This window comes from Amblyomma mixtum, chromosome 3 (genome assembly GCF_055824585.1).
Source record: "Amblyomma mixtum isolate Tamu chromosome 3, ASM5582458v1, whole genome shotgun sequence".
Taxonomy (NCBI): domain Eukaryota; kingdom Metazoa; phylum Arthropoda; class Arachnida; order Ixodida; family Ixodidae; genus Amblyomma; species Amblyomma mixtum.
The window spans coordinates 65,295,587-65,314,603 of NC_143014.1; the positions used below are offsets into that span (position 1 = coordinate 65,295,587).

General features: G+C 46.1%; 1 protein-coding gene across 1 annotated transcript; it reads left to right on the plus strand.

The window, feature by feature from the left end:
• Positions 1-10,264: 10,264 nt before the first annotated feature.
• Positions 10,265-16,233, plus strand: LOC149350467 (tubulin beta-1 chain-like). The gene is made up of 5 exons (XM_089575538.1): positions 10,265-10,321; positions 10,876-10,984; positions 11,784-11,894; positions 15,504-15,941; positions 16,082-16,233. Exons 1-5 carry the CDS (start codon positions 10,265-10,267, stop codon positions 16,231-16,233), a joined length of 867 nt encoding a protein of 288 aa, XP_089431664.1.
• The last annotated feature ends 2,784 nt before the right edge of the window (positions 16,234-19,017 follow it).

Here is a 19,017-nt window from a genome sequence, read left to right on the forward strand (position 1 = left end):
TCCCTGGACCACCGCACGGTCCCACTCTACGTCGGAACGTTCATTCGGTGTTTGTTCATGACGTCGGCACCCCGAAGCACCGCAGCAAGCTGCGATGGCGGGTCCGGAGACGAGAGCACGACCTCCCAGTCCTCCGAACTTGATAACGCGGGCTGTCCCTGCGGGGGAGGATCAGTAGGGCAGCCGAAAAGGATGTGGGAGAGTGTGGCGTGAGGGTCGCCGCACAGGGTGCATGCAGGGGAGGTGCCACAGTAGAGCATAGCAGCTGAGGGGATGAGAGAGCGGGTCTGGAGGCGTCTCCAGAGGATCTGTTGGGAATGGGTAAGGGAGGAGTGTGGAGGAGGGTAAGTCCGACGGTCCAAGCGGGACATTTGCGTGAGCTCTGCAAAGGTGTGCGCCCGCTCTCTCGAGAAACCTGGACCGAGGCAGTCCTGAGCCCGGCAAATCAAACCTCGGGCCAATTTATCGGCAGCCTCGTTTCCTGGATTCCCAGAGTGAGCCGGCACCCACTGGAGCTCTACCCTGCGTGGTAAGTTTTTGGAGGGGGTGTTCAACAAATCCCAAGCAGGGGCGTGAATCCTGCCTCTCGCGAAGTTGAACAGAGCCGTTTTGGAGTCGCTAAAGATGTAGGTTGCATTGGAATGTACAAGGGCTAGGGCGATGGCGGTTTCCTCTGCCTCCTCAGACGTACAGCCCGAGGGAAGGCGGTGTGTGAGGGGCTGTGCTAGGGCTGGATTGTAACCAACTGCTACAGCTTCATGAGTTGTGCACGCGGCGTCTACCCAAATGACGTCCTGGGCTTGTCCGTTGAAGTTGAAGTTGAAGTTTATTTCTCGCTCTCAGTGGTACAAGTATTACTTACAGTATTACAGTATTACAAGTATTACAGTGGTACAAGTACAAGTATTACTGGGAGAGAGAGGACGCAGGGAAAAAAGCTGCTTGAATGCAGCTTGAGAGGCACCCTGCGCCCACACTGCTGAGGCAACGTATTGCCTCAGTTGTTAGTTTACAAGACAGCTACAGGTGAGGCACTCGAAAACAATAAATAAAGTATCAACATGAATATAATATCTACAGTGGCACTTAAACATTAGTATCACAATCACAACAAAAAGCGTCATAAATACTCAAAAAACCAAAAGCATCACATCAACCAGGTGTACAACAGCAGAATTCACACGTGTTACAGCTTTAATCACAGTTCGGAACAAGTTGTAATTAAATGTCTTCAAAAAGATACAAAATAGTTTTTAAGCTCTTTACCGTGATGCATTTTAGCGATATGTTGTTATTTTCTAAAATGTTTAGGTATTTCGACAGAATAAAAGATAGAGATTGCATACCGTATTTGGTCCGACAAAGAGGCAGTGACCAAGGAAAATGAGAGCGGGTATCGTAGACAGTTGAATAGCGAGACATTTTTAGAAGTGAGAGAGTGGTTTCATTGTTAGTAAAAACCGCAGTTTTGTACATTGATAGCAATCTTAAAGGAAACAAAGAAGTGAACTTTAGAATGCCAAATTTAATGAAGTATGGATGTGTGTGGGTCTGCCTCGATACGTTTGCTATGAGTCTAATTGCCCGCTTTTGTATTGTTATTAGTTTGGATATGTTGTGCTGGGTCGTCGTTCCCCAAACTGTGAGACAGTAAGTCAGTGATGGGAGAAAGAATGCTTGATAAATGAGGACCTTTACTCGAGACGGAAGTGTGTCCCTATGTTGGCAAATAAGACCGTTGAAGCGATTCAGTTTTTTCCGAACATGATTGACCTGTTCGTCCCAGGTGAGACACTCTGAGAAGATAACTCCTAAGCATTTTATGTTTTTCACGATTGCAATTGTTTTGCCTCCTAATGATAGGGTGAAATTGGTGTGAACAGTTTTGTTTCTTGTTCGGTATAAGACGGCCTTCGTTTTTTCAGAATTAACTTTCAGATGATTATTTCTTGACCACTCGTGAAGATATTCCAGAAACTTATTTGCTCGCGAAAATAATTCGGCTTCTGTGCTACCCGACAACAGTGCTGTAATATCATCAGCAAAGCCCACAAGGTCAACGGCAGGGGTAGAAAAGATGTCATTAATGTAAACAAGAAAAAGTAAGGGCCCCATTATGCTGCCCTGGGGAACACCAGAGAGAAGTGGCTCAAGGCTAGATAACTTGTTATTATGAGAAACCATTTGTCTGCGATGAGCTAAGTATGATTTGAGCAGAGACAAAGTGACTCCCCTAATTCCGTAGTGTTCCAGTTTTTGCAGCAGCAGATTATGGTTGAGCAAGTCGAAGGCTTTTGAAAAATCGACATAAATGCCAAGGACCAGGCATTTCTTCTCAAAGGCTTCAACTATTAGTTCTTTTTGTTTAATCAAAGCTGTCTCTGTCGATTTTTTAGGCCTAAAGCCAAACTGTTGGTCAGATAGGACACCATGCTTATCTAAAAATTTAGTTATTCTGGAACACATAATTTTTTCTAAACCCTTTGATAACACAGGCAGGATCGAGATCGGCCGGTAATTTGATAATTCTGATGTGTCGCCTCCTTTATGAATGGCAATAACTTTTGCGACTTGCATTTCTGTCGGAAAGATCCCTGTAGCGAGAGCAATGTTGTAAATGTGAGTTAACGGTACAGCAAGTAAGTCAATAATAAACTTAAAAGGTTTTATGCGGAATCCATCTTTGTCCTCTGCACTGCTACATTTTAGGTTGCTAAAAACTGTTACGACTTCAGTTTCAGTTGTGGGGAAAAGGAATATAGACTCGGCAACAATTGGTGCTTGCAAAGCGTAGCCGGGATTCGGTGCGGTGGAAGAAAGTAGGGTTTTTGTGATACTCGAAAAATGTTCATTAAATGCATTTGAGAGATCGTCTCCGGTAATAACGATGCCGTCTTTCATTACTGAGGTAACAGGAGATTTGGGATTTCGGTTTAAGAGTTTGTTTAGTTGGAACCATTTCGCACTCACATTTTTACCAGACATGGATGAGAAAGTGCTGTTGTAGTAATTGAACTTCGCGGATTTCAGCTCTCGGTTAAGAGAATTGCGGTATTTCTTGTATTTCTCTAGCTTTGACGGGTCGCGGGATTTAATAAACTGTGCAAACAGCTTTTCTTTAACCTTTATTTTGCGCAGTAGGTCTTGCGTTAACCACGGCTTTTTAGCTTTTTGTTTCCGAGGACGATCAACCAAGAAGCATTTATCGTACACAGCCTTTAGTTTCTTAACCAGGATGCTGTATGCGTCATTCGCATCCTTTGAGCGCATCACATCATCCCACCTAGCTGCACACATATCCGTTCGGAAGCGTTCCAGGGTTATCATATCTATGCGCTGATAGCTGTTGCAAACTTTTTGTCGGGCAGAATTGGACCTTGCAGCAGGAATGAAAGCGAAAGTTGGAATGTGGTCACTTACGTCTGATAGAAGTGTGCCAGCCTTTGCATTAGAAATTTCCGAGTTAGTAACGATGATATCTAGAGAGGAAGATGTAGAGCAGGTTATGCGAGTGGGAGTATTGATAAGGTTTGAAAGTCCGTAAGCATCAAAAAGGGACATAATTTCTGTTTGTCTGGTTGAGATGCTTTGCATGTCAACGTTCACGTCACCCGCTAAAACCAGTGATTGTCGATTGGTGGACACATAATCAAAAAGGCTTTCAAGCATATCAAGGCATTTCTCGAAACTACCGTCTGGGGGGCGATATAAAACAGTGTAAACTTCGCGATCATGCTCAACAGTTTGCATTTCATAGTCAGCAGTAGATAAAGTGAACTGTTTTACCTCTGTAACTGCGCGAGTATTCAAAACTTGGATTGAAACGCCACCACCTTAATACTTGTGTAGGGCCTTAGCGCGAGCCATGCGGCGAGGGATGTGGTACTGGGGATGAATGTTCCGGGGAAGGGGTTTCACAATGCGTGGGGTATGAATGTGTCGATGAATGGCTATAAGGGATGTCTGATTAGCGGGAATGTTGATGCGAAGGGAAGCGAGGATATGCCTGCCAGTTGCGCTCGCGGCAAGTCTTAGATACTGTGTCTGAAGGTGTGCGTCTACTAGTTCCTGAATGGTGTTATGCATGCCTAATTCAAGGAGCTTGGCTGTGCTAGTGCTGCGGGGTAGGTTTAAGGCTGCCTTGGTTGCTAGACGAATCATGACGTTCACTGGCTCTGTTTCTATGCGGTTCAGCTTAAGATATGGGGTGGCATATAAAATGCGGCTAAGTGTAAAAGCATGCACTACTTTCATGCTATCCGCTTCGTCTAAACCTTTGTGAGACTACCAACGGTGTGGAAGCGCTCAAAACACGGCACCCGTATATTGCCTTCTCGCACCACCTACGCTGGATACTCGTTTCCTTGCGGATGTTTTTGCCTTGAATCACGGTGTAGGAATCAACACCATGCCTTGAATAAAATTCGAAGTTCACATCCTCATCGCTAGCGCTATCATCTTTCGACAGAGGGTGAGCCTTAACTCACAAAGAACGCCTTCTGCCATCTAGTGTGGAAAATCTCAACAAAAACACTTCTCTGCCACCTGATCCTTGGTGTGAATCTACTGTTGTGCAGCCTTGACGAAAGCCAGCCTGGTCCTTTGGTTGACTGACATCCACTGTTGCTCAAATTTTATTAGCGATTACCTTGTAAATACCATGCAAACCTTAAAAACCAAGCTGAACGGTCTAATACTTAAAGTTCTTGACGTTCCCCTCCTTACAGGCTAAGATGGTGTTGGCGTTCTTCCACCATTTCGGTGCTGTCGAGATTATAAGACACTGTGTATAGCGGGTAAGTTTTTCTAGCGCAGTATTCCCGCAATCCTTCAACAACTCTGCATTTACACGATCCTCAACTGAACAACTCATCTCAACTCACCAGACACTTTACACATTTCCATTTTATGTAAGGTTTTCGTTACTTCTCCGCTTCACTGCCTCCGTCATTAGCATCCAGATTATTCCGGCTACAAGTTTGCAAAATTTTAGGGCTATTTTAACTCTCTCACCCTGATTTTTGTCAATGACTGATTTCCTGAAAAAAAAGTCTGACTATTGAAAAAGCTCGAAATCTATGAAATCCGGTGACATCATTCGCAACTTATTCACAACTTATTCAGAAATATCTTAATTATGGACAGCAATTCGTTAAAATTAAATCCTTTCATGAGTTAAGAGCGATCAAAAGAGGTGTTCCCCTGGGCAGTATTCTGGGTCCACTACTATTAAATATTTATATTAATGACCTTAGAAACATTTCTATTAAGCCAAAATGTTTCTATATGCGGATGATGTTCGGCGACACGTTGGCGGTTGGGGCAGCAAGTCACGGTGTTCTCGACTGAACTGTTTATTCAAAACGTGAGGCAAGATTCAAGGCAAGAAAAAAAGATAGGTGCTTGAAACCTACTACAGTCGGCGCGCACTCCAGATATTTTTTTGTTTGAAGCTCGTTAAATAAACTGGTGTTAGAGGCGGAGGTGTGAAATTTCGTACCCTCTCCCGATTTCTGCGAATCACAGCTCAGTGTATAACCACCTATGTGGGTGGCGCGTGAGGTCCCAGCGCTGCACAGTGTCGACTGGCAGGTAGCTTTATTTGCGAGCCTATTTCGAACACTCCCACGTATTGATAGCAAAAACGGATTTGCCACCAATACAGTATCCCTAGTAACACTCCGAGGAGAAACAATGCTTGAAGCGCTCATAAAGCGCGCAGTTTTCAGATACGAGGCAGCACGGTTGAAAAGGACCACAAAGCTTGAAAACTCACGAACTCGGACAATATGCAGGGCGTGCGTTTTCCTGTTCCTGTACTTAACACGCAAACAGCCTTCATTGGTGTCCCGTGTCTTCTCTCCGCCTACTGCCTGTATTTTCGCCCTTCTGACTGTCACTCCAGTAACCTTCTTTTATTTCCACCGGCCATCGTTTAGGTGCCAGACTTGGCTGCCACTCTTCTTCCTCCTCCCTTTTCAAGTAAAATTACTGCCACCCGCGGCACCTGTCGTGCTGCAAAACCAAGGGCGAAACCGACGCGCGAGGGCGCAGTGCGCTATACAGGTCGCCGACAACACTGACAGAGTTTCGCAGGCCGCGCTGTGTATTTAGGAGCCTTGGGAAGAAATGGCATTACGGCTACGGGAGCGTAACGCGAAACTCAGCGACAGCTGGCGCCCATCTAGTTCGGAAAGTCCTTTCTGCTGTCTTATGGTTTGGTACGTTACATTTCATTACCTCTCTCCATGACACCCCTGGCAGTTAGGGTAGCGTATTCGCCAACTGCAGCCTGTACAGCCATAAGGCTTGAAACCACGGTGAATTGATCACGGTGACTGAAGATTGTCACAACGGCTTACCTAAAAGGGATAATAAATCCTCTTAAACGGCGTTATATGCCACTAAGCATCACGATTTGCGACCTAAAAGGGAAAAAATGAAAAAAAAAATGAAATTAAAAAAACAATAAAATTACAGTACAGAGAGCGGAGTCGAACGGCCGACCTTCCATACGCAACACGTGCCTCTAATCCACTGCGCCATAGCGGCTTTTTTTTTTGTCTTTATTGCCACTGCGCCATAGCGGCGATGTCAAGCCGTCGTTCTGAATGAATATTTATAACCAGCCTTAATGTGGCTGCTACCTGCCGGTGGGCGGCGCTGTCATCGCTGGCTGTACCGGCTGCATTTGGCGAACACGCGTTGGGGTAAGATAAATAAATAAATAAATAAATAAATAAAATAAATAAATAAATAAATAAATAAATAAATAAATAAATAAATAAATAAATAAATAAATAAATAAATAAATAAATAAATAAATAAATAATCACAGCATGCAATACATAACACAGTCTCTCATACCAAGAAAAGAAGCTATCTAGAAACTACGGCGCCGCAGCACTCATTATCCTCATCAGTTCCCCCGTCTCAGCAGCCGCTGACACGTATTACCCATTTGGAGCATAGGAAGAGCCTCAAGCTTGAGTTTGGACGCGTAACGTATGAATGAATTAAATAATCGTTATTTAATTATTCAAGTCATTACGCAGTTAATGAACGAACCAGTCAGTGTTTCTGCTCTATGGCAACCAGACGATTCAGCCTAAAGAAGAGGAAGACGAAGGTTGGGGGTTTCTGCATCTCGTTGTTCGCAAAAAAAACAAACAAACAAACAATAATATGCGTTCGCGATTATGACGTCCTCTCTTACTGCATTACTTGGCCATCGCCGGGCTCTTAGCCGATCGTCCATAAGGAGTGCAAGCCCTTAACCTTGCGAAGCCAGGGACTGTCATCGATGACTGCTCATAAATCAGTTCCTGGTTCAGAAAAAGATAGTTTGGACTAATTGGGCCTTTTGTAACGATACTCGCGCAATATGGAAGACCGATGGACGGCACACGTATGACGACGAGGGGCTAGCGTTCCACCTGCAGTCGTGTCTTTTCTTTACGTCGACCCTCGGCCTTTCGCACAGCGCAAGTATCGTTACAACTGATCCTGATTAAAAAATGGGAACGTCCCATTGGCTTCATCTTGTGCGCATCTGTGAACCCTTCACGTGAGTAAACACTTACACATTCGCCGAAGCTTCCTTCAAAGTATATTTGCGCAATACTGCGAGGTAACAGGCAGGAGGCGAGTTTTTCCGCCGTATCCGCAGTGCCTTAATTTGAGCTAGTGTGGTTTATGGTTTACGGGGGTTTAACGCCCCAAAGCGACTCAGGCTATGCGGGACGCCCTAGTAAAGGGCTCCGGAAATTTCGACCACCTGGGGTTCTTTGACGTGCACTGACATCGCACAGTACACGGACCCCTAGAATTTCGCCTCCACTGAAATTCGACTAGTCATTGAGCCCTTGACTGTTGTGGCGTGACCGGCAACAACCCATGCTCCCGTTTCAAATCGCACTCGGGCTTGTCGATGCTGCAAACGCTCTTAAGAGGTTCTCTCCTTGAGCACCTGGATATTTGGGATCTGTAAATCACAGTAAATTATTTTAAAGTCCCATCTTTGGCCTATAGTCTTGGCAACGTACAAATGTATGCATACAGCGCTTGGTTTTGGACTTGCTGAGTATCACCAGTTATCGAGGGAAGCTCCAACTATTTGGAGCCTTCGTATACTAAAGCGTTACTAGAGCGTTCCGTGATCTATTGTTAAGCGGCGCTAACCGTTGAGTGACTTACGAATACATTTTACCTGACGTAATTATTGCCAAGATACCTTGCCTATATGGACCACTCACTGCGGTTCTCTATAATCGGCCAAGAATCGGAATGTAAGTAGGTTAATCAGCAGGATACGAATTAACCAAGAAAAATGATAAGGGAGACACAAAAGCGAGTGATTCAGCACAGCCTGGTGGACGTAATAAAAATAAGGTATTGGGTTCAATTTAACGAACAGAATAGGGGGAATATCATAGGCTTTGGCAAGGGGATTGATGTGATCCCGTTAAGAGAATTTTTTGAGGTGGAGCTGTGACCTAGAACGGCAGTGCCATGGTAGCAGAACTATACTGCCTCAACTGAGGCCAACTGAGCATTACAATGAGCGATTGGAAATGGGAGCGCTTTAATCCAAGTCGAGAGCAGTCCGGGCTGCTCCCTCGTAATGCAGAGTGCAAGGAAGTCCCGTGATATTAAACGTCATATTCTTGCCCTTTTTTCTCTTTTATTTTGGTTCCGTCGCTCTGCGCATGGGCGCCTTTCTATTCCTTCTCCCAAGATCCACTAGCTGAAAACAAACCGCCCAGTCATACGAGGCATGCGCAGTACGGGTTCACGACAGTTGCAGAGTAGCAGCTGAGAGCCCACATCTGTCACTTCGCACGCGCAGTTGGCGCCTGGAGGAAGCGGACTGGATAGCGTCTTCGGCGTTTACGTTCATTACTTTGCTTTCATTGCGCATTCGAGAAAGGGCGCCACATCTTGTAAAAAATCCTGGATGTAACTTTACTTTCATTCTGAACGCGGACTGATGTTCAGCATCACTGCCGGCAAATATCGAGGAAACGACGGAGTTGTCGAAATGTACTAGGACGATCGCCAGTGCAGCAATTAATAATCTTGAAACCATGACTGACAGTCATGCTAGCTAGCACGCACCCAGAGAATAGTGGGGGAGCAAGCGCCGTCACGTGACATGCATGCTCTGGGAGCGCGGTGTGCGTTCCAGTGGCAGAACAAGTACTCCTTCCCCCGGCGTGCTTCTGCTCTACTCCTCCCTGCTCGGCACGTACCTCTGCTCCTGTTCGTCCACTGGAATGCGCCACAAGATGAAGCACCGGTTCTTCCAACACCCTACTTCTCAAGAAGGAAAAGCGCCGGCAAAACAGCCAAGAACGCCCCTTTGATTCTGGTTCACGGCAAAAGGGGCATCGAGGAGAGATCGCTCTACCAGACATCTTTTCAACAGACGTCCCACTGCTGAACGCAGGAAGGATATTACACATCTGCACATTTAGAGGACCAAGCAGGGCTTGTACATAAATAACCTGTGGGGCGTGAAAACGAGATCAATGGGTGCCTACAAAAGGGAGGTCTGGCAAGGACACTGAGTTGGGATCGGTGGAAACACAATTTTTGTAGCCTGAGGTATATCTGCACAGTGAAAACTGAAACAGACGTAAGGTTGGTGGGACTAGCGCTTCAAAGTTATAACATGTTAATTACCACAAACTTGGGCAGCTCTATGGGCTCGACCAAAATGCTTCCCGCCGCTCCAAAAAGAACAAGGAGTCGAAGCTTGAAGGCAGGTGCACCAGGCAACTAAACATGTCCGATTCTGAAATTGGACGGAGTGCACCGATTATATGAAGCAATACTAGGGAAAAAAAAAGAAGCTGGAGAATTAGCCCCACGATCGGCTCTCTCTGGCGCGAGTGGAGAATTTAAGCACGAAGAAAAGAAAACCGAGGAAAGGCACGAAGCGTGCAGTGACGTCTACCGCGTTCGCCCCTGCCGCCACATGCTTGGACCCCGCGCTTTCCGAAACGAGAAATAGTTCCTACGTCATTACGCATATCCTTTATGGTGGATCAGTTGCGTCAGCTGATGATTTCGCATCCAAGCTCGCTGCCGCAATTAACTTGGCAGCAATAAGCCGCACCGTTTTCTTAGGCGCCTTTAAGCTGTTCCTTGTACGAGTAGGAACACGGTCGAGAGTGACGTGTTGCAGCACAGAGAGGCTTACAAATACAGGGGCACTTGCGTGTCAGCCATTTTGAGAGTCTCTTAGAGGTCATCTTTCACGATGCGCGAGATTGTGCACATCCAGGTGGGACAATGCGGCAACAAGATCGCTGCGAAGGTAAGTCACCTCTCCGTGTTTTTCTGATTTCACGGCTCAAGGGCACGATGGTTTCTTTTTGTCTCAGAGTCTGCTCCGGTGAGTTTTATTTGCAAATTCACGTAGGGTCGTTAACACCATGTTCAAGAACCTTGTTTCAGGCTACGGGCGTAAGCAGTAACATGTTTTCAGAGCGAAGATTTCACGTTTACGTTTTAACGACCGCTAGCGCTACACGAACGTGACCTCAGTCGTCATCTGAGATTAGTTTAAACTTCGTTAAGGTATTTCGAATGAATGTTTTTGATAAATGTTTTGCTCATTGCCTGCCTGCCTCAGTTACATCAATGTAACTGTGATGCTTTGCCGAAGTTCCGCGACCGGCGAGCTGCGGGACCTGAGACCGCGAACCCGACTGCTCCGATAAAAGGGAACCGGTAGCTGTAGCTTTGTTTTCTGAGGCGTTTAACATCATTTCGTGTTCCGCGCGACTTTCAGGCGCTGAATGTGCTTTGATGCTCGCCGGCGTTTGATGTGACGCCATGCTGATTTGTGATTTGTTTACCCGCTTGCAGTTCTGGGAGACAATCTCAGCTGAGCACTCCATAGAGGCCGACTGGGTGTTCTACGGAATATCCGATCAGCAGATCGAAAAGATCGGCGTATTCTACGCACTTTCCCCCGGTGCGTGCCTTTCTCTAGTTCAGTTACTTTCACTCTATACTCGTCGCGTCGCGTTTGAGTGCACCCTGCTGCTGTGTTCGCGCTGTTCAAATGACGCCCGACTTTACAGTGGAGTAGTCGGCGGCATGCTCTTGTTCGAGCTTTTCGTTCTATTCTTGCATGATTTTGTGGCAGTCGCAGTGTAACGTCTCACTGCCTTTTGCATTTGAGGCATTTTGTATTACTGCAGCTCTTCTAGCCGGTTTGTCTACGGTCTTACAAATTTCAGTTTGAGTGCCCTTGACGACCGCGCCTTGTAGTGCATCGCTGTCGCGCCGAAATTCCGGCATTTCTCTCACCTGCAAGCCAAGTTTTGTTTTGTTGCCCTATATGCCGTAAGGATTTCAGTTTTTTATCTGTTTAATCCCAAGTCTATTTGTGAACAATTTAGATATAACATTATTTCTTATCAGAATGACGGGATCGCAGCGAGACATTTCGGGGCACCGCTGTCCCTTTAATTTAGGTTTTAATTTGTTTTACACTTTTTTACGATTGAAACTGTCTACCTGCTTGTTTTATACTCCACACCCAGTGTAACGATTATTTTTAAAACTTATTTATGTCTGTTAGTCCTGATTTGACTTGCTTTCACTTGTTTATTTGCACGTTTTCTCATCCTTGTTCTTGCTCGCTTAGTTGCTCCTTTCTGTCTTGTTTTCGTCTTTCTCTGGAACCATTCCAGCGAGGTGATGCAGGCATTCGTAATGGACACATATAATCTTTTCGTCCACTGAGTGAGATTTCTTTTTTGCTTCAGGCGGCAAGTACGTGCCTCGTTCTGTACTGGCGGACCTCGAGCCGGGAACCATGGACGCGGTGCGCTGGAGTCACTTCGGCGGACTCTTTCGTCCGGACAACTTTGTGTTTGGTAAGCGGCTGCTCCTCATTGTCTCTGCTCCTGCCGTCTTAGATTTTAAGACGTCGCTAAAAGAACAGCACTGAATCACGCGCCTAGTGAGCGCGCAGTGTTAATTACACCTTTAATGCTAGAAATGAATACATTTGCAAACACACGCGTCAAAACACTACTTTTTTCCTCTCAAATTAGTCCTAAAGCTACAGTGTTTAACCTGAGCACTATTAGAGAGAAATTTTTTGAATTGTATGTGAGTTTAATCCTAAGCCAGTCGTACCAGTTTAGCACAGATATTTTTGCCGCAAACCAAGAATTACAGGCGCATAATTGATACAAGTATGGCCCCGTGAAAAAGCTGTCAGAAGTATGCGTTATAAAGATGGCCGGCATTATACAGTGACTTCATTTTGCCACCGTCGGTGTTACGAAGGTTGCACCATTGTGTTGCCTATTAATTAATCGTTCTCATGCAATCAACTGGTTTTTCGAGTAAATATAATGTAGTCTTTGTGAAGAACCCGTTTCGATGAGTCCCTAGTCGTATCACGTGACGTCCTGTAGCAACATGACATGGCATCTTTTCAACCTTGCCAGAATGATTGTCAAACGCACCAGTTTTTCGAGCATAAGAAGACTCCATAACAGAACCCTTTTGCTAAATAACCTCACACTGTCACGTGACATTGAGCTCTTTTCACCATGACGTGACACATTTTACTGCGCTAGCAGATTGAAGGCCTACCCACAAGGAGCGAACTTTTACGACGAACTACGCGCGGCCAGCACTAGCGCGGCAGAACGCCGGCTTCTAGTCGCCGTGCTGCGCACATGCGGCGAAACACACTCGGGCGCTGCCGCCATGATATCAGTGTTTCTAGAAACGGCATGATTCTAAACCAGAAATTAGACTGGAGGACGCGGAAAAAGCCCCCGGGCTGCCCACACTGTGCAGTAGTAATCGTGATCGGGTCTAGCCGCGTCGTGTAGCTGTGCGGTGTGCGGCAGCGTTTTTGTGTACAAGAAAAGTATCGGTCGCATCTGGACGGCTGCGATCAATTTATCATAGTATAAGCGGTGCGCACAGCTTGTTTCGCCACATTCTCTAGCTTGGTAGCCTAGTGAAATGCGGCGGACAGAAGCCAGACGCGGTCGCGCCCTCATTGGTCCGTGCTGGCAGCCCGCATTGGCCACTTCTGGCGAGCGGCTGACCACCCGGCGAACATATCCAGCGCGACATTATCGACAGCGAACTGCCGCCGGCCTACGGGCGGACGCCGCCCGGTAGCTCTTCGCCAGTTTTTAGCGGGAAAATCGCTCCTTGTATGTCGTCCTATAGTAATACGTTGGAGAAGATCCGCCGCTGCTGTCAATATGAAGCCTCAGAGAAAGTGGAGAAGAGGATAGTAATATAGGTAATTAGTGGAGAGGGTGAAACAGGAGAGGAGGAACGTGGGGAGGGGCCAGTGGAAAGGGTAGGCCCTGCGAGCCTACCCTTTCCACTGGCCACAAAATAATTACTTTCACCTCCACAGGTGTGGTCTCCAGCCGCAGGCTAATAGCGGAGCTTTGGGCTTCGTTCCAGAGACTTTTGTCCTCGACTGTACTTGAAGTAGCTTTTACCTACGGATAAGAGCGAAACATGACCACATCCGCTCGAAGATCTTGGAAGTAGCTCACAAAAAAGAAAAAAAAAACTTACTCCGGACGAGCAAACACTCACCCCATCAACAATACGGCACCGGGGAATATGTCCATCGGCTGAATTCACAAGCTCTGACACTTGTTTTCTTTTCTTAGGCGCATGGTCAAAGCACCTCACCGCGCGCTGCTCTGTGGCTTTCAGCCTATTGAAAATGTTGACGTATATTTTAAAAACAAGTTTTGCGCGCGCTCGCAAATTGCTCAAGGCGAAAGACAAGTGTAAAGTGCAGGAATACGTTTTCAGTGCAGCGGGGCTTTCGGACATTTTCGGGAAATGTGCGGCCGAAATGGAAAGCCATACGTATGTCGTCATGTTGGAGCCGAGTATCGTTCTTTTGCGGATAACTTTTCATCGCGTCCACATAATACCATTTCATTTGGCTGTGCACAAAACCGCGAATTATTGCGGGTGCGCAACGCCAACCTGCAAAGGCGATTGCCAGGGTTGGGTGTAAGCCCGCGGCTGCACCAGCAGTGCTTATGAACCACCACAACCAAGAATCATGCACAGACCTGCTTTGCGCGTCACGTAGGTCGTCGTTACGTCTAGCGTTGAGCACGAAATAGAACATGAAAGCACTATTCAAACTAAGTGTGGTTAAAACCAAGGTTTCGTTTGACGAGGTGGTGAAACGGCGCCATTAAAATAATGTTTCTGCGGTGTTTTCTCTAAGTCAGCTTCTACCTCTCCTGAGAAAATTTTTTATTTGCGACCGCTTTCCGGCGGCATTCCTGCAGCTGTTCTGACAATGATATACGCAACAATAAATAGTGTTGCACGGTATATTGATGTCTTATAGTTAGGGCGGCAAGCCATAATGTTGCAGCAGGCAGCAAGAAAGACAGCTTTCTTGCTGCGCGAAGACACTTTCTGGCAAATGAAACTAGGCTGTACCGTCTATCTTCCAAGCAAAGATGCCTCCTGTTTGAAGCGGACCAAACAAGGAGAAAAGGAAAAGACAAGCCATCTCTGGGGATATAATATTCTCCGAACTGAATTTCAGGGCACGGTTGCACTTTTCCAATACATTCATTTGTCGTGTTGAAAACAAGGTCCGGGGAAAGTCTTTGCTCCCAGGAATGAGCAGCGCAAGTTCTGAAAAGGACTTAAGACCGTGTCTCAGTGTACGGACGTCTCTGAGTATCGGTTTGAGGGGCAGTTTCTGCATTTCCTTGTAAAATGAGTAAAGCATTTCGGCAGGATGTCCCAAATGATTTCGAGCCGGTATGTCCTCGAACATTTATCGTGGTGCGGGTTGTTTTTATTGTTCGTTCTTGTGTTCGCAGTATTCTGCATGAAGGAAACACTGGCGACAACAGCGATCTTTCTTCCTCTCGCATTTGTGTGGTAGGAAAAGGAGACCTGATTTCCGCGGAATGAACAAAAAAGCAGGCATGCTGGCAAACTTTTCGGTTTTGTAATGTCACTAATTGTTTCGCATGTGGAGTGCCACGTCAAGTCGTTTTAAGACGATTATGAACCAAGTGATATGGTTGGAATCGCCACCACTTCTTTGTGGACTAGATTTCATTAAACGATGAAAGCTTGGCACGACAAATTCGCCAAAATAGAGCACTGAGGATCTACATTCATAATGCCTAAATATGCAGGCAGTATTAAAAAAAAAACTGACTTAAAGATGCTGTAAAGAGTGAGGACGCGGGAGGGAAGGATTGCGGGATGGAGCGTATAATAGAGGAGAGGACGGAGGGTCATAGAAAACGAAGTGAGAGTGAGGGCTAGGGAGGGTCAGCAATGGGGATGAGGGCGGCAATGGGACAGGGTGTTAAAGGTGAACGTGAGGGAGGAAAATGAAGACTGAGAGGATCTGCGAATACCTGGTTCCAAGCAACCGAACCAAAGTGGCATCGCTGTAAAATCTGGGTCCACACGTATTAAGGCTCTTCGCTTTTCTCTAGGGTTCCCTGTACAGCTGAACGCCGACCTTCGCAAACTGGCCGTCAACATGGTGCCACTCCAACGCCTGCACTTCTTCATGCCTGGCTTTGCTCCACTGACATCCAGAGACAGGAGGCAGTTCCGGGCACTGACTGTGAAGGAGCTGACAGAGCAGATGTTCGACGCCAAAAACATGATGGTTGCTTGCGACCCCCGCCATGGTCGTTACGTGACGGTGGCCGCAATTTTCAGAGGTCGAATGAGCATGAGAGAAGACGACGAGAACATGCTGGACATCCAGAACAAGAACTCTGCGTTCTTCGTCGAATGGGTACCGAACAATGTTAAGACAGCTGTCTGTGACATCCCATTGCAGGGCCTCAAGACGTCCTCTACTTTCATTGGGAACAGCACGGCTATTCAGGAGCTCTTCAAGCGAATCTCCGAGCAGTTCACGAGTAAGCAGCGCTCGTTCTTGAGCTTCTCTTTCTAGCCACATGCCCTGTATTATACCGCCCATTCTTATCTGTTTGGAACAGCGTATAAGTTGTGCATGTGAACCACGTCTGGTGACCAAGGGTACTTATTTTTTTCGCAGCCATGTTCCGCCGGAAGGCATTCTTGCATTGGTACACCGGGGAGGGCATGGATGAAGCGGAGTTCATCGAAGCGGAGTCCAACATTAACGATCTGATTTCAGAGTACCAACAGTACCAGGAAGCTACTGTCGAGGAAGAGGACGAGTTCTGAAACCAATGGGATGCACAGCCCCAACTTCTTGTACTTTTTTTTTTACCAGCGCAGACAAGAGAGAGCCTTTCTTTTTGCAAGTTTGTTTTTCAATGAAGTCTTCTGTTATTTTGCCTTCCAACCAATCAATTCTCTTCGCCTTATACCTCCACTCCACTTGCCAGGGGAACATAGCCCGAAGCCTCTCTAGCTCCTGACAAATATTTTAATAATCTGGTAATGCGCTTCGGCCGACGTCATCTAACCAGGTAATAGCTGTACTCCTTAAGGGCTCATTAAGAAAAGGTAACAAAATGGCTCATTTTTTGTAACTTGAAGTTCTTAATTAACTTGTTTAAAACATATTTTACAGCAGAAAGTAATGTTATATTAGCCATATCTTTTGTTCGCTCTTGGAACTTCAGGAAGAAAGGGTTGGTTTTGAATAGCAGCGCGCGAAATGCACTATTCGTTCACTGATTCTTTCCAAACTACTGGAGACTACCAACGGTGTGGTAGCGCTCAAAACACGGCACCCGTATATTGCCTTCTCGCACCACCTACACTGGCTCCTCGTTTCCTTGCGGATGTTTTTGCCTTGAATCACGGTGTAGGAATCAACGCCATGCCTTGAATAAAATTCGAAGTTCACATCCTCATCGCTAGCGCTATCATCTTTCGACAGGGGGTGAGCCTTAACTCACAAACAACGCCTTCTGCCATCGAGTGTGAAAAATCTCAACAAAAACACCTCTCTGCCACCTGATTCTTGGTGTGAATATATGGAATATATGCAGCCTTGGCGAAAGCCAGCCTGGTCCTTTGGTTGACTGACATACACTGTTGCTCCAAATTATTATCGATTACCTTGTAGATACCGTGCAAAGATTAAAAACTAAGCTGAACGGTCTAATACTTCAAGTTCTTGACGTTCCCCTCCTTACAGGCTAAGATGGTGTTGGCGTTCTTCCACCATTTCGGTGCTGTCGAGATCATAAGGCACTGCGTATAGCGGGTAAGTTTTTCTAGCGCAGTATTCCCACAATCCTTCAACAACTGTGCATTTACACGATCCTCAAATGAACAACTCATCTCAACTCACCAGACACTTTACACATTTCCATTTTATGTAAGGTTTTCGTTACTTCTCCGCTTCACTGCCTCCGTCATTAGCATCTAGATTATTTCGGCTACAAGTGTGCAAAATTTTACGGCTATTTTAACTCTCTCACCCTGATTTTTGCCAATGACTGATGTCCTGAAAAAAAAAGTGACTATTGAAAACTCAACATTATGTACAGCGCGAAAAACTAAGAAAAAAACTATTGAAAAAGCTCGAAATCTATGAAATCCGGTGACATCTTTCGCAACTTATTCAGAAATATTTTAATTATGGACAGCAATTCGTTAAAATTAAATCCTTTCATGAGTTAAGAGCGATCAAAAGAGGTGTTCCCCGGGGCAGTATTCTGGGTCCACTACTTTTAAATATTTACATTAATGACCTTAGAAACATTTCTATTAAGCCAAAATGTTTCTATATGCGGATGATGTTCGGCGACACGTTGGCGTTGGTGTTCGGCGACACGTTGCCGGTTGGGGCAGCAAGTCACGGTGTTCTCGACTGAACTGTTTATTCAGGACGAGAGGGAAGATACAAGGCAAGAAAAAAAGAAAGATGCTTGAAACGTGACGACAGTCGGCGCGCACTCCCGATATTTTTTTGTTTGAAGCTCGTTAAATAAACTGTGGTGTTAGAGGCGGAGGTGTGAAATTTCGTACCCTCTCCCGATTTCTGCGAATCACAGCTCAGTGTATAACCACCTATGTGGGTGGTGCGTGAGGTCCCAGCGCTGCAGAGTGTCGACTGCCAGATAGCTTTATTTGCGAGCCTATTTCGAACACTCCCACGTATTGATAGCAAAAACGGATTTGCCACCAATACAGTATCCCTAGTAACACTCCTAGGAGAAACAATGCTTGAAGCGCTCACAAAGCGCGCAGTTTTCAGATACGAGGCAGCACGGTCGAAAAGGACCACAAAGCTTGAAAACGAACTCGGACAATATGCAGGGCGTGCGTTTTCCTGTTCCTGTACTTTGCACGCAAACAGCCTTCATTGGTGTCCCGTGTCTTCTCTCCGCCTGCTGCCTGTATTTTCGCCCTTCTGACTGTCACTCCAGTAACCTTCTTTTATTTCCAGCGGCCATCGTTTAGGTGCCCCACTTGGCTGCCACTCCTTTTCCTCCTCCCTTTTCAAGTAAAATTACTGCCACCCGCGGCACCTGTCGTGCTGCAAAACCAAGGGCGAAACCGACGCGCGAGGGCGCAGTGCGCTATACAGCTCACCGACAACACTGACGGAGTTTCGCAGGCCGCGCTGTGTATTTAGGAGCCTTGGGAAGAAATGGCATCACGGCTACGGCAGCGTAACGCGAAACTCAGCGACAGCTGGCGCCCATCTGGATCGGAAAGTCCTTTCTGCTGTCTTATGGTTTGGTACGTTACATTTCATTGCCTCTCTCCATGACACCCCTGGCAGTTAGGGTAACATAAATAAATAAACACATAAATAAATAAATAAACAAACAAACAAATAAATAAATAAATAAACAAATAAATAAATAAATAAATAAATAAATAAATAAATAATCACAGTATTGCAATAAATAACACAGTCTCTCATAGCGAGAAAAAAAGCTATCTAGAAACTACGGCGCCGCAGCACTCATTATCCTCATCACTTCCCCCGTCCCAGCAGCCGCTGACACGTATTACCCATTTGGAGCATATGAAGAGCCTCAA

What these genes read in the sequence shown, in the direction of transcription:
- LOC149350467 (XM_089575538.1), top strand. Translation starts at nt 10,265, where the DNA reads ATGCGCGAGATTGTGCACATCCAGGTGGGACAATGCGGCAACAAGATC. An exon ending in GCAACAAGATCGCTGCGAAG is followed by an intron (nt 10,322 to 10,875) that starts GTAAGTCACCTC and finishes ACCCGCTTGCAG; the next exon opens with TTCTGGGAGACAATCTCAGC. An exon ending in ATTCTACGCACTTTCCCCCG is followed by an intron (nt 10,985 to 11,783) that starts GTGCGTGCCTTT and finishes TTTTTGCTTCAG; the next exon opens with GCGGCAAGTACGTGCCTCGT.